We start from the raw sequence: 13,573 nt of genomic DNA on the forward strand, positions 1-13,573 counted from the left end.
AAAAGCCAAACACAGGCCTTTAGCTGGCTTAGCCAGCAAAGGAGCCTGTCGCGAAGCCTCGTGGCCTGAGTTTGATCCCTGGAACCCACACAGTGAACAGAGAGAGCCAGCTCCCAAAGGCTGTCCTATGACCCCCACCATGGCACAAATGTGTGTGTACAATTAAACAAACAAACAAACAAACAAACAAATAGCAACAGGTATAAAATTTATCTTTAGAAAGAAAAAAGGCACGCACAAGAGGAGGAGAAGGACAGACACAGAATGTTCTGTAGAAACAAACTCCTCCAGAATGTTCCAAACTTGAGGTAACACTGGGAAAGTGGACCTTGGGTGAGGACCCGTGTCTCCCACTGAGAAATACAAGAACAAGACCTGCAGCTTGAGCGCCGAAGCCTAAGCCATGCTCTCTCTGTCCCCACATTGGCAGCAGAATGAAGGAAGAAGCAGAGGAGAAGAGGGGTGGGTGAGAGCACAGGTTTCTCTCCCACCTCTGTCTTGTGAGTCTCTACCTTCCTCTTGGGACCACAGACAGGGGCCACCTGAGGCAGACGGCAAACCTGCACAGCAGGGAAAAGCTGGCTAGTGTTCTGCTAGCCCTGTCACTCAGAGCCTCGAGCAGACCTGGTTATTTTGATACTTCCGGTGAGCTCCAAAGCCTTTGGAAGACCCAGAGCAGTGGCTCTCACCCTTCCTAATGCTGTGACCCTTTAATACAGTTCCTCATGTTGTAGAGACCCTCAACCATAAAATTATTGTGCTGCTACTTCTTAACTGTAAAGTCTGTTGCTGTTTGAACTGTAATGTAAATATCTATGTTTTCTGATGGTCCTAGGTGACCTTGCGAAAGGGTCATTTGACTCCCAAAGGGGTTGCAACCCACGGGTTGAGATCCACTGCCTTGGGCGCTTGGATCCAAACACACCCTCAAAAAATATGCACAAGACAATACATTCTTGCCATGAATGTACAAACTCTAAATCTAAAACGAGGACTAAGAGTCATTATCATACCATCTGCTACTGAACAGCTGCCAGTCTGGCCACGTGTCTGCTTTTTAAGAGGAAAATGCCACCGGTAAATCTGAGCACTTCTTAATCCCTAACCTCTCCCGGGGTACAGAGAATGGAGCTTCCTCAGAGCGCTGAGGACCTAGTCCAGTTCTCGTCACTTCTTGATTGTGGTACCCTGATTTTGCTCAGGAGAGCTGTCCTGGCTGGCTCCATTCATAAGGCTCGGATGTGTTTATGCTACTCCTGCCTCCATGGATGTGGGAACCAAATCCCACGGCCGTGGGACCAATTCCTTTAGTGGCAACCTTTGTGGATGTGCCTTTTGATTTTCCAGAAGAAACAAGAGTTCCACAGAGAGGGGAGGAGTTTCGGCCACCAAGTATTTTGCCTTTGCTGAAAGAATGGAAACTAAATGGGAACAGCACACGCTTCATTGGACTACGAAGAAAAGTAGCTGGAAAACTGTCTACCACTTACTCCAGAGTTCACACCTAAGGTGCAATTGAAGGAGGGCTAATATCCAATATATATAAAGAACTCATTTCCTTATTTACCAGCCTGATTTCTTTTTTTTTTTTTTTTCAATGCAGTTTATTCAGGAACCTTGAACAATCCTCGGACCCTGGGGAAAGCCAGCCCACAGCTTAAATAGCCTCTGGGTAGCCAACCCCGGTGTGCCACGTGGGCAATGCAATAGGTCCACATACATGGAAGCAAGCCAGATCCTCAGCCTTAGCCAAATGTGGAATTGTTCGTGACAGAGAGCACTCACCATCGGGAAGGTGGAAGGCAGAAACCAGCTCCATCTTTAAGGCATAGCATTCCGCAGCTCTCTACAGTTCCCCCTTTTTGTTTTAGACGCATCAGGCAAGAGTAGAGGTCTGATCTCTGATATTAGAAATAAATTGGGACTTTGTACCAATGTTCATTTAGGTGTCATCCACCCAAAGAGCATCAGACCCGACCGATACCTTTTTCTCAGAGGCGGGACCTGGCGCATCAACCCGCATGCAACCAGACATGCTGTTCTCTGGGTCCAAAGCGGCTGACCCTGAGTGCAGTGCTTAGCCTCGCATCCTGAGCGTAACATTTTAGCTTTTTATGGTATCCAACCATGCTTGGGGAGAATGTCCTGCTTCAATGCCAGCCTGATTTCTAAGTAGGCAAAATGTGCTAGTCAGCTTTCTGTTGCTGAGACAAAATGTTCACGTCAACTTAAAAGGAGGAAAGAAAGGCTTATTTGGACATGTGGTTTCTGTCCACGCTCACTTGGCCCTTGTGCTTTGGTCTCATGGTGAACCTATCACACTCTCGCCTACACCATACATCGGTCCCTGTAGGTCAGGACCCTGGTGCACGCCTGAAATGGAAACCTTGTCTCCAACCCTTCCTCCCGCTAGCTCCTCACTTACTGAGACTTAACGCAACAAAGTAAGCAGCCTGCAACTCATGCTCTAAAGCCTCACCACTGCGGACATCTTTCCCTTCCCCCGAGCTGGTAATAGATACAGGGGCGAAGTCACCAAACCAAAGCACCTAAGCAGTTTGACATAGAATGTACTGCATCGGGACTCAGGCGCAGCTGCTCTGCACAGGAAACGCTCATGTTCCCGCTCTGACGGCGCATCTCTGCTTCATGCCGAGTGACCCAGGAACTGGGAAGGGACAGCTGAGACCTTCTGAGGCTAAGAGAGATGAAGGCTGAGAAGTGACAGCAAGTGAGAGAGGTCCATGAGCAGAACAGGGGAGGGTGGAGAGGAAGAAAAGGAGGGGTCTGGGCTTGTAGATATATAAGCAAACAGGGCAGAGAAGTGGGACCAGGACTGCAGGCCCTAAGAGTGCCGAGGGAGAGGGGGCAGAAGCAGCATGGAAAAATATCAGCTGACGTTGGAGCTAGTCTCTCCTCAGCACCAGAGGCTTCGCCGGTTGGTGCACAAATGACAGTCAAGCATGGAACTGTGTGTGTCTGTGAGGGACTGTCTTGTCTTAACTGATGTGTGGAGGCCCACCTGAGATGGGGCCATGCCTTTCGGTAGCAGCCTAGAGAAGGACATGGAAAAGCGGGAGGCTTCGTGGTTTTGCTGCCTTGGCCTTCATTCTCCGCAAAGTTCATCTGCCAGACTGCTTCTCTGATCTAGAATCCGCTTCTTCACGCTTCCAGCGTGGATCCCCGAGAACGCTCCAGGATTTCGGCACCAGACTGGGACTGCTGAGACACCAGCCTGGCGGTGCCCTGTCATCCCTGCCTCCTCCTGTCCACCTGGCAGCTTCTAAACTCGTGACACCGCTGCCTTTTCGGAGCCAGGACTTGAGCCCAAGGCGCCGACTGCCGGCCCAGGCTCTTGGCTGCCAGAGAGGAGAGGATAGAGTGGGAAGAGCCAGAGCAGGCTCTCAGAGGCCAGGAAGGGTCCCATCCTTATAAAGGTGGGGGATCTGGTTAAAGCACAGGCTGCACTGCCCTGCCAGGAAGGCTGTGTGTACTCCCTCAGGAGGCGCCCAACCTGTGGTGGTTTCTGCGTTCTGCCCTCTCACCTTGGCATATTGGGAAGGAATAGGAGCCCTGGCGGCAGGAGTCACACTGGACGCCCTCAACCCCAGGGCGGCACAGGCACCTGCCGCGATCGTCACAGATTTCTGGGAGAACGCCTTCCAAGTTGCAGTCACACCCTGCAAAGAAACAGACTGTCAAGGAGACTGCTGTGTGGCGGGGACTTTGTGCGTCCCCCAGGTTCCTGCCTGTGTGACGCAGACTGCTGCGGAGGGCCTGCGGCTGGCCCGCCCTCTTACCCCTCAACACAACACTAGAAAGGGAATAAAAGGAAGATTTGGGAAGGGCAGAGGTACTGGCCATACTCACTCAGGGTGCACATGGGTTTGTACAATCATTACAGTCTTTCAGCACTCATACCTAGGAAGAGGCGGCTTTTTCTTCTCAATTGAATGCTAGTTAGTACAGCGGGACTGTCACGTCACAAATTCCTTGTTTGAGACGGTGTCTCTCACTAATCTAGCACTTCACCAAGTAGGCTAAACCCACTGACCAGGAAGCTCCCTGGATCACACTGTCTCTGCCTACCATCCCACCAAGGCGCAGACTATAGCTGTCTTGCTGGCTGCTTTTATGTCAACTTGACACAAGGTAGATTCGTTCGGGAAGAGTGAGCCTCGGTTGAGAAAGTTCCTGTCAGATTGGCCTGTGGGCAGACGGTAGTGTGTTTTCTTAGTGACTGATGTGGGAGGGTCCAGACTTTTGTGGGTGGGGCTGCCCTGGACAGGCCGTCTTGGGGAGTATAAGAGAGCAGGCCGAGCAAGCCAAGGAGCAGGCTAGCAAGCGGCACCCAGCACGGCCTCTGCATCAGCACCTGCCTCCAGGCCCCTGTCCTGACTTCCCTCAGCGATAGACTGTACCTGACGTGTGACATGAAATGAACCCTTTCCTCCCCAAGTTGCTCATGGTGTTGGTGTTGTATTACAGTGATAGGGTCTGCGCCCCCATGCCCAGCTTTTTATGGGGGTCTAAATAGGTCCCCGTGCTATGGAGGAGAGCAGGCTACTCGTAGCCATCTCATCAGCTCTCTCTTCTATTGTTTAAGATGAGGGAGCGACATAAATGCAGTCCTAGGGTGCGCCTGGGTTTCTGTGGGATGGTTTCACACAATCTGCCAGGCACGTGGCATTCCCAGCAACCAGGCTGCTGCCAATACACCAACCAAATACACGCTCACCCCAGGACCTTGGCTCAGACTGTAATGTCCTCTGACTGGCACATCTTTTTTTTTTTTTTTTTTTTTTTTTGAGACAGGGTTTCTCTGTGTAGCCTTGGCTGTCCTGGACTTGCTTTGTAGACCAGGCTGGCCTTGATCTCACAGAGATCCACCTGCCTCTACCTCCCTGAGTGCTGGGATTAGAGACGTGTGCCACCGTGCCCGGCTAGTATGTCTTCTCTAAGGCCCAGCTGCAGAGCTTCTCTGAGGAGCATCCTGTTCTTCTAACGGAGACCCCACTGAACCCCAGTAAAAACTGGGCGGAGTTGGCAGAGGCTTTCTTTGAGACCTGCACAGTTTATCTCCATGGAGGCCATGCTCAGCCTGGGGCACAACAGGAGTGGTTTTAGGCTCAGGGCATGGGGACAGTCACGCTGTCCCCATCTGTGAGGGCTTTGCCAGGTCACACTGCATCATGCAGGTGGACATTGCCGGCCATGATGTCTCTCATTATCCATGGCTGCTGCCACACAAGGAAGGAGCTGACCTCACACCTCAGCTGAGTTTGCGTTGTCCAGACCGTCAAAGAGCAAGCCTGCAACTTGTCCATCAACCCATGAGAGGACAAAGCCTTGGCCTGCGAAGGTGCAGTATACCCTCCCAATGGTAGCATGCCTGATGTGGGGCGTGCACACTTCTGGGGACCCGAGCTACTCTTCCAGGCAGACCTGATGAGGGGTGAGAGTAAGGGGCTCCATGAAGCGTGGGCCCTCGCTGCCCACAAGTCTAATGTGGACTTTGGCAGGACACTATTCTCCAATATTGTGCTGTCGGGGGGCGGGGTGGAGGGACTCAATCCTTCAAGGCCTTGAAGTAAAGAAGCTCCTCAGGAACGGCTGTGCACCTCGTGGGTTGGCGGCTCCATGCTCACCTCACTGGACACATTTACGAAGATGTAGGCATCCAACAAGAAGTGTGAAGAAAATGGCTCCCATGTGACTCATCTCAAAACCTTGTAACGCCCAAGGAGGGCGGGTGTGGGAGAGAGGGAGGAAAGGGGACCAGAGCCCTTGACCCCGTTTCGTCTGGGTTCATCTAGGTTTACGGTCCCCTGTATTTCCTGACCCCGGAGCAGGTGGCACAGTCATGCTGGCCTGAAGCCCTTCCTTCCCACTGCATTCAACACACATGCAGAAACACACAGAGGGTAACTTTGAGGGACGGCAGTCCCGAGCTGGAGCATGGGAACTGAGGAGCTGAGGTGGGGGTGAGCCCCTCAGCAGGGCCACCTTGGCCCGTGGGTCCTTGCTCCAGTCTTGACGCTCCAAGACCAGGCACTCACCTGCCTCCTTTGCTCTGACAGGCTCCCACTAGGACTAGAGTGGAATGGCCCCTGGAATGGCCTGAAGAAGGAGCAGCCAGGAGCTCTCATAGGGCCAGTGAGGCACATTGGTGTGTTTCATGCCACCTGGACTAACAGGGCTGCCTGGATGCTTGCACAGTCTTGCTGGGTCTATCCTTGACGAGGAGACATATTCAGGCCGATTGCACACAGCAAACATTTGCAGTCCTATCCATTTCTTAACATCCCCAGTCCAGCCCAGTGGTCTTCCCGCCATCTCCTCCCTACGCTCCTCCCCATGCTTCACTGCTTCTCTGCTTAGCAGATGGCTCTTTATGCTCCAGGGCTCATCTCAAATGTCTTCCTCCCTGCTCCGGGGAAGCCAGACTTCCTGCCCCCTACCTCCACCTTGCCTGCTCCGATCCCAGCCACCTAGCAGCAGGGCTGACCTTCTTCCCCTGCTCCCTTAGCTCTGGGTCCTTCTGGCTCATGGATCTCAGCTCCTGCTCTTCTAACTGTCCACCTGTCCGCATCTCCTGCGGAGCAGGACTGTGATGTGGGCAGTGCTCACTCAGAACATGGCAGCACATCACCAAAGCTGAAGGAATGAAGACTGTGCTCCAGAATCAAGCCTGCAATTCCCCTCAGTACACACCTCTCCTCCGGTTCTATTTTATCAGCCTCCAGATGGAGCTATCATAATCCATTATCTATCTCTAAACCATATCTGCCAAGTCTCCAAGCCCTCAATCATGGCCCCAGCCCACCTGCCAGGTGACATGCCCAGCCTGGGAATGGGCACCCCAGGAAAGCATGCACAAAGAGCATTGCTCCATCTTTTGGGGTGTCCCCTGTTTATCCTATCTGCTGGCCCCAGCCACTGGCCTTGACCACAGCACTTCCTTACAGAGGTTGTAAACCTTTTCATAATCTTCTCAGCGGCTAACAGACTCCCCTTGATCACCTCTCAGGGACCCCTTAGAGATGTGTCTGTGAGTTCCTAGAGTCTATGTCTTCCTCGGAATAGTGCTCAGCTGGATAAAACTGGTCCCTCAGCTGGAAAACACAAAATTTTCTGCAGGCCTTTAGACTTCTCGGGGTTAGGAGGGAGGCCAGCTACAGCCAGTGCTCTGCATCTGCTGGTAGCTTATAAATGTGCACTTCTAATAGGCTCTGCCAATAAGCAAGTCCCAAACCTGCTGATATACATACATACATACATATGTGTATGTATGTATGTCTGGGAGAGCAGTCAGTAAAGTGTGTTCTGCACAGTCATGAGGGCCTGATTTTGAACCCTAGCATCATATAAAATTACAGGCACAGAAGCACATGCTTATACTCCCAATGGTGGGAGATGCAGACAAGAGGACCCCAGCGGCTTGCCTGCCAGCCAGACTAGCCAAGCTGGTGACCTCCAGGTTCAAGAAGTGACCTTATCTCAAAATAAGGTAAAGAGCGGCTTGCCGACCTCTAACTTCCATGCGTGCATGCACACATGCACACATGCACACAGACACGTAGGCACAAAAACAATTAGAATCCGTTAACAAGCCGGCAAGCGGCAGAGCGTCACTGTGTCACTGAAGTCTCAAAAGGAACTGGGCTCCACCAGGCCACGTTTCAAGGCTTCTCCCTAGCAACTCTGTAGCAGACATCTGAACTTCTCTCCAAGTTAGGTCACCTTTCTTTCCCCGAGGTCACCGCAAGATTCCTTGGAGAGAGGAAGAAATTGGACAACGAAGAGATTACTGTAAACGGGCTGTAGATGGGAGATGTAAATTTTCTTGTGGTGCGTTGCCGAGGCCCGGCTCTAAGCTCTAGTTAACTGACGAATGTTTAAGGAAGCGCTGGCTGATTGCTGCTACGGACATCATGCCCCAGACCCTCCACACTAAGGGGATTTCACACCCAGTCACGTGTAACCACCATCCTTCTCCAGCCCACATGGCCAGTTCATAAACAATACACTCCTTGCGACCTTGCAGGAGCCCCCCGTGCCACCCGGCAGATTCTGAGCTCACACTGCTGGATGACGCTCATGTCTTCCTCCTCCACGCCAAGCCCTCCTCACCTTCCTCTCTCCCTGCTCCAACACATTGCGTCTTAGTTCTCGGTGCAAACAGAAACAACCAGAGTACAGTGTGCTTCCACAGGCCCATGGCTGCCCCTGCCTGCGCCCCTCCCCCCCCCAGGCTCACTACAGTCGGTGGGTGTCCATTTCAACAGAGGATAGATTCTCCATTCTGTGTGTACAGCCCTGATGTCTTCTCTCATCACACGGTCTGTTTCCATGCGGAAATCCCCCTTCCAGGGCGTTCTCTCTGTGGAGGACAGCCACCAGCTGCCGGCTCCTGTCACCTCTGCTGACTCCACCATTTCTTCCTGATGGCTCAGTGGCCTCCCACTGGGTCTCTGCTATTCCTTCTGCCCCTGCTTCTTGTCCTCAGCACAGCACCCATCGGGGTCCTTGCACATGGTGTCTTTCAGTGTGAAACTCTATCCCGTTCCAAACAAATACTAATTTTTTCACAGTAGCGACAACAACCTGCCACAGGCCCCTGGCATGTCCCTTCCTGGCTACTCTTCCTTCCCCTCACCTCACTGTCCCAAATCTGGGCTCTTTGCTCACTGGACATCCTATCCTAAGAACTCAGTACTTCCTCCTCCCCATGCCTGACTATTCCAATTTGTAATTTCACTTTCAAATCTCAGTTTCAAATTTCACTGTCCCCAACCTTCCTCTCAGACATTTTCCCTATAGCGCTTGACCTGCATCCCCGGGCCTAAGTTTCTATATGATTGCAGAATCCCTGCCAAGATGCAGAAGGGGCTTTGATGCCCCTATACCTCGTACTCCATGCCCTTTCCTCCCAGTGCCATGAGCACCAGGCACCGGGCCTCCCTAGGACCCTTGGGCAGGAAAGACACGATTCAGAAGTGGTGAAATGTTTGAGGGAAAGGACATGGTTGAAGGAATTGAGGTCACTGAGGTGTGCCCTCGGAGAGGATGGTGGATCCCACCCCTCTCTTCCTATTCACTTCCTGGCTGCCCTGGGGTGAGCAGGCCTCCCCAGCATGCCTCCATCATGCGGCACTGTGTCTCAACACGCCCAAAGCAGCAGGGCCAGTGCAGCTCACACTGCCCTCCTTATAAACTGATTTTCTCTAACATCTTGGTCCAGCGACAGAAAGCCAAGTAGCACAACAACAAAAAGATATTGTCTTATCATATATGTTATTGTTTGAGTTCTGAGTCCCCACCCCTATCCCAACAAACTCCACAGGAACAGGGGCTCTAGGAATGCTGGGAATTTTTCTCTATTCACTATTAAGCCTTTAGCCACCAGACTGGTGCTTTGCTGAGGACGGGGAAACTTGTGGGACAAATGATTATCATGTAGGCGCTGCACCAAATCCTCTAGTTACAGCCTACTTCCCCCCCCCCCAAGGATGTTTCCTAAGCACATCCGCTGCTCTCAACCCAGGGCCCCTGCTTGTGGCTACAGCGCTCTCCAGCCTTCCCACAGGCCTCGTCGTGAAAGCAGCTTTCCACAAGGTACAGGTAACTAAGGCCACCGCTCACTGCTTTCATCGACTAGGTGAGACTTGCTTTATCTTCTGATACTGTCTAGGGTGTGCAGCCCCAGTGCTGCAGTCGTCCTGGCTAACGCGCCTTTGCAGTGGCCTTCGCGCTCCTGCCCTGCTATTTCCTGGGGTCACCTCCCAGACAGAGTACTGGCACTCAGTTCCTGGGAGCAAGACAGGTTGCCCAGCAGGCCAGGAAGGCTGCTGTAGAAGGTCTTTGAGCTACTAGTAATCTGCAATCCAAACTCTATAATAGAGTGTCCTGAATTGCGTGGTGCCCTTTCAAAAGATAGAGTGAAGTGGAAAATGTCCAGGAGGCTTCTACAAAAGCCCCAGAGGACTCCAGAACTTCACTTGACTTGTCAATGTGCTCAGAAACCACAAAGGGAATGGAACAGAAATAGTTTCATTGACAGTAAACCAAAAAGAGGCTACTTGCCTTTTATATTGCCAGCTATTGGGTCCTCTGGGCTCAGAGTATAAACAGGAGAGACTGGAATTCCTACAAAATAAGTTGTTTTAAAACAGAGAAAGATTACAGAGATAGCAGCATGAACCACCAAACTGCACTGAGCAGGAAGAAAGCCCCTCCCTCAGTGAAAGCCAACATGTCCAGACTGATTTAGGGGAAGGCCCTGGCACTCTCCATGACCAACATGCCTCATAATTGAAGTCAGGCTGCTTTGCAGATTAGCAAACAGAAATGGGTCCAGATTTATGCTCACAATTGATAAACCACTCAGAGCAGTTTTGCCCAAAGAGTAGCTCTACCCAAACATGAATAGAATTTATGCTTTTTTAAAAAACCGAAATTGTAATGGTTTTTTGTTGTTGTTAAAATTGAGAGTAGCTTTTAAAAAACGTTTTCATCTAAGTTTTTCTCTGAATTTCTGCTTAGTGTATATGTATAAATATATATATATACATATATGTATATATCTATATATTGTCCTTGTTTTTAGTAGAAAAGATCATGTGTGTGTGTGTGTGTGTGTGTGTGTGTGTGTATTATATGATTGAAGTGTCTTCTTACTTTTTTTTTCCACTAAAAAAATGAGGGCAATGTCTGCTCAGCTCCTATTCCACAGTCAGATTCTAAAAGGATAAGGTCCTGAAGCAGTGTCACTGGCTTAAGACAGTGTTTCCTATAAATGTATTTGATCTTCCACAGTATGAACATCTCCACATCTCCACAGTGAAAGTGGGTGCCGTTAAATCGGCATTCTAGGACAGCAGATATGCGCTGCAACATGGAGCCATGGAAAGGTCCCAGGTTCTCACTTCTTCCAAGACAGATAAGCGCATCACACTTCTTCTGAGGTAGAATATATGTACAAACAGACCACATATATTTTTTTTCCCTCATGAAGATGTTAAAATGTTCACCCAGATCATTGCAGTGGGGTGGAAGGAGGAGGTGAGGGCCCTGACAGCTTGCCCTCTGGTACACCAGAAAAGAGAAAATATGCCTTCTTGTCCTTCAATCCCCATAAAGTATGACACACTAGATCTATTAAGTCACACTCATGGATTGTCATCAAGTTGACTTTCCCAGCATTTAGGCCATTTGACCTATTAAGATAGCAATGTCTATGGTAAACCACCAAGCTAAACATAATTCTCAAACTTGTCTTCCCAACTTAGGGAAATGCTTTCACGTAAACACAGCCCAGCCCTGGTCCTGTTTCTACCCTCACATGCCCTCCATCACTCACACACAAAAGCTGCCTACAGGCAGAAGGGGAACTCTCATTAACACCGGATACTTACTCAAGCAAAATGGGAAATTATAGTACCCTTCTGCACACGTTCCACAGGTGTCTCCGGAGAAATTCGGCTTGCAGTGACAGCGGCCTGAGCCCTGTTCACAGCCATCTGCACGCTCAGGATCACAGCTGCAAGCTAAGAGGAAAAATAATCACCAAAGGGCCAAGCCTTCACGGCACGTCATGGAGCAGGCTTGTCCCCAGTTTTCAGCATTGCCCATTGACTCAGACAACCTCTCGTCCATAGCAAGCACTCAATTATAGCTAACACTATGACTATTATTAAATCTTTGTGAGCTCGCTACTATGCTGCCTTGATGCTGATTTTGAAAAAGCTGAAATTATTGGAGATCATACAAACAGGTCAAACCGGTAGAAAACTGAAGAAGCAACACTTAATGCAGGCTTACCGCTAGCCCACATACTCTAATAGCATTTAAGCTACTTTTATGAAATATATTGATTATCATTTATGTATAAGAATTCTGGGGCTCAGAGAAAGTCTGGGTAACGCAGCTAGGAAGAAGTAGAACTAATAACAGGAAGTCGAGGGGCCCGATAGTCCCCACGCCTACCACACCCTTGGGGCAGCATACACAGCCTATCACATTACAAAACTGGCATGAGATTTACGGATGCATCCATGGAGGGCGTCCACAGGAACTCCATCAGGCCGGTAGTAACCCTCTGCACACTTTTCACAGTTCACACCCGCCGTGTTGTGCTAGAGAAAAAAGAAAAAGAAAAACTTAGAAAGAAGGGTGCCGGCGAAACCCAAAGCTCTTTATTCTGTGTTAATCCACCACAGAAATATGTCTGTCCCATAAAATCAAAATTCCGAAGTCCCTGAAAACATCTGTCTTGACCCTGTGTCACAGGACCTAAAATGTGTCACAGGACACTGTCTTGCCCACGGGAAAGAGAAACAAGGAAAGGTTCAAGAAACTGGCAACCTGGGCTCGACCCTCTACCAACAAATGTAGCTCGAATTTTGTAATTTGGGTTTCTTAAAACACACACACACACACACACACACACACACACACACACACACACACACAGAAATGCTATGGGAATATGTTTCCATCCTAACCCCAGTTCTGGGGATATGGATCTGCTTCACAACAGGTGACTATGATTTGCTTCACGCTCTGGTGGGGGTGTGGTTTTGCCGGCTGCAGATAGTTTCTGTGAATGTACGACCTTTGGAATTGTGGGAATATTTCAGGGGATACATAAATGATAGCTGCCCAGCAGGCGAGCTGCTGATTGGTAGTCAGTTGCTGTTTTGGTGGTGGGTTAAGTAGTTGTGTGCAGAGAAGAAACAACGAGAAGAAATTGGACATCCTGACATCAAAGATCAAACTTTCCCCAAGGGACCCCTCTCATCATTAGGAAGTAGTCTCACGACAATGACACCCCCTTTTCTCTCTTTCCTCTTTTTCCCCTCATATCTTGTGTTAGAAGGTTGAAAGGGGAGAAGAAAGGGTGGAAGAAAAAAAAAAGAGCCTACAAAGTAGCAAACGCTGGCTACAAACAAAAACTGCTTTAATAAACTTGGCATTCGAATAAGAAAAGAATAAATAACACTGAGCTTTGTTCAGAGGAACCAATATATGGATAATCACACACATACCCACACACACCCACGATTTAGTTCAAGAAATGAGATGGCAGAATTAATATCTATTAATTTTGGAAGGAAAGCACATAAAGATCTCTGCTTCTAGTCATTCTAATGTTATCTGTGTTTCTGTCATGAAATCTTTCTCGGCACATTTCAATTGTGTGCATGGGCCATGTGAGCGTGAAGCTCATTCGTAGAGCTCAGTTTAGAGTTGGGTGGCCTTTTCTGGTTCATGGTTAATCCGTGTAATTACCACAAAATCAATTACCCGGCACACATCACCGGTTTCCAAGAAATACACGCCACGGGTCAAGCTCAACTCTGTCTCCCTCTAATGTGGGAGAGCCCTGGGACAGCGCCAGTAACAAAGAGGCGAGCAAACGCAAGTCAACAAGCATGAATACAACGCGATCCCCACAGAACCTGCGCAGAAACGTGGGAGAACAAAGGTGCAGCCTGTGTCCTTTACCCTGTAGGGTTTATTAACCACAGACCCTTTGGTTTTTACCACTCTTCTCCTGTGGGCTCAAAAT

At 49.8% G+C, this 13,573-nt stretch overlaps 1 protein-coding gene and 1 pseudogene across 1 annotated transcript in view; one reads left to right on the forward strand and one right to left on the reverse strand.

The window, feature by feature from the left end:
* Lama3 (laminin subunit alpha 3) overlaps nt 1–13,573 on the reverse strand; it is a 207,665-nt gene that overhangs the window by 132,866 nt on the left and 61,226 nt on the right. The window contains exons 9-12 of the mRNA XM_021645417.2: nt 12,047–12,137; nt 11,418–11,549; nt 10,087–10,149; nt 3,546–3,680 (exon numbers count right to left, since the gene is read on the reverse strand). Of these exons, the coding sequence (XP_021501092.2) occupies nt 3,546–3,680; nt 10,087–10,149; nt 11,418–11,549; nt 12,047–12,137 (421 nt within the window). The remainder of the gene's footprint in view (nt 1–3,545; nt 3,681–10,086; nt 10,150–11,417; nt 11,550–12,046; nt 12,138–13,573) is intronic.
* Nucleotides 4,549–5,589, forward strand: LOC110553481 (beta-centractin-like; annotated as a pseudogene).

This window comes from Meriones unguiculatus, chromosome 2 (genome assembly GCF_030254825.1).
Source record: "Meriones unguiculatus strain TT.TT164.6M chromosome 2, Bangor_MerUng_6.1, whole genome shotgun sequence".
Lineage (NCBI taxonomy): Eukaryota > Metazoa > Chordata > Mammalia > Rodentia > Muridae > Meriones > Meriones unguiculatus.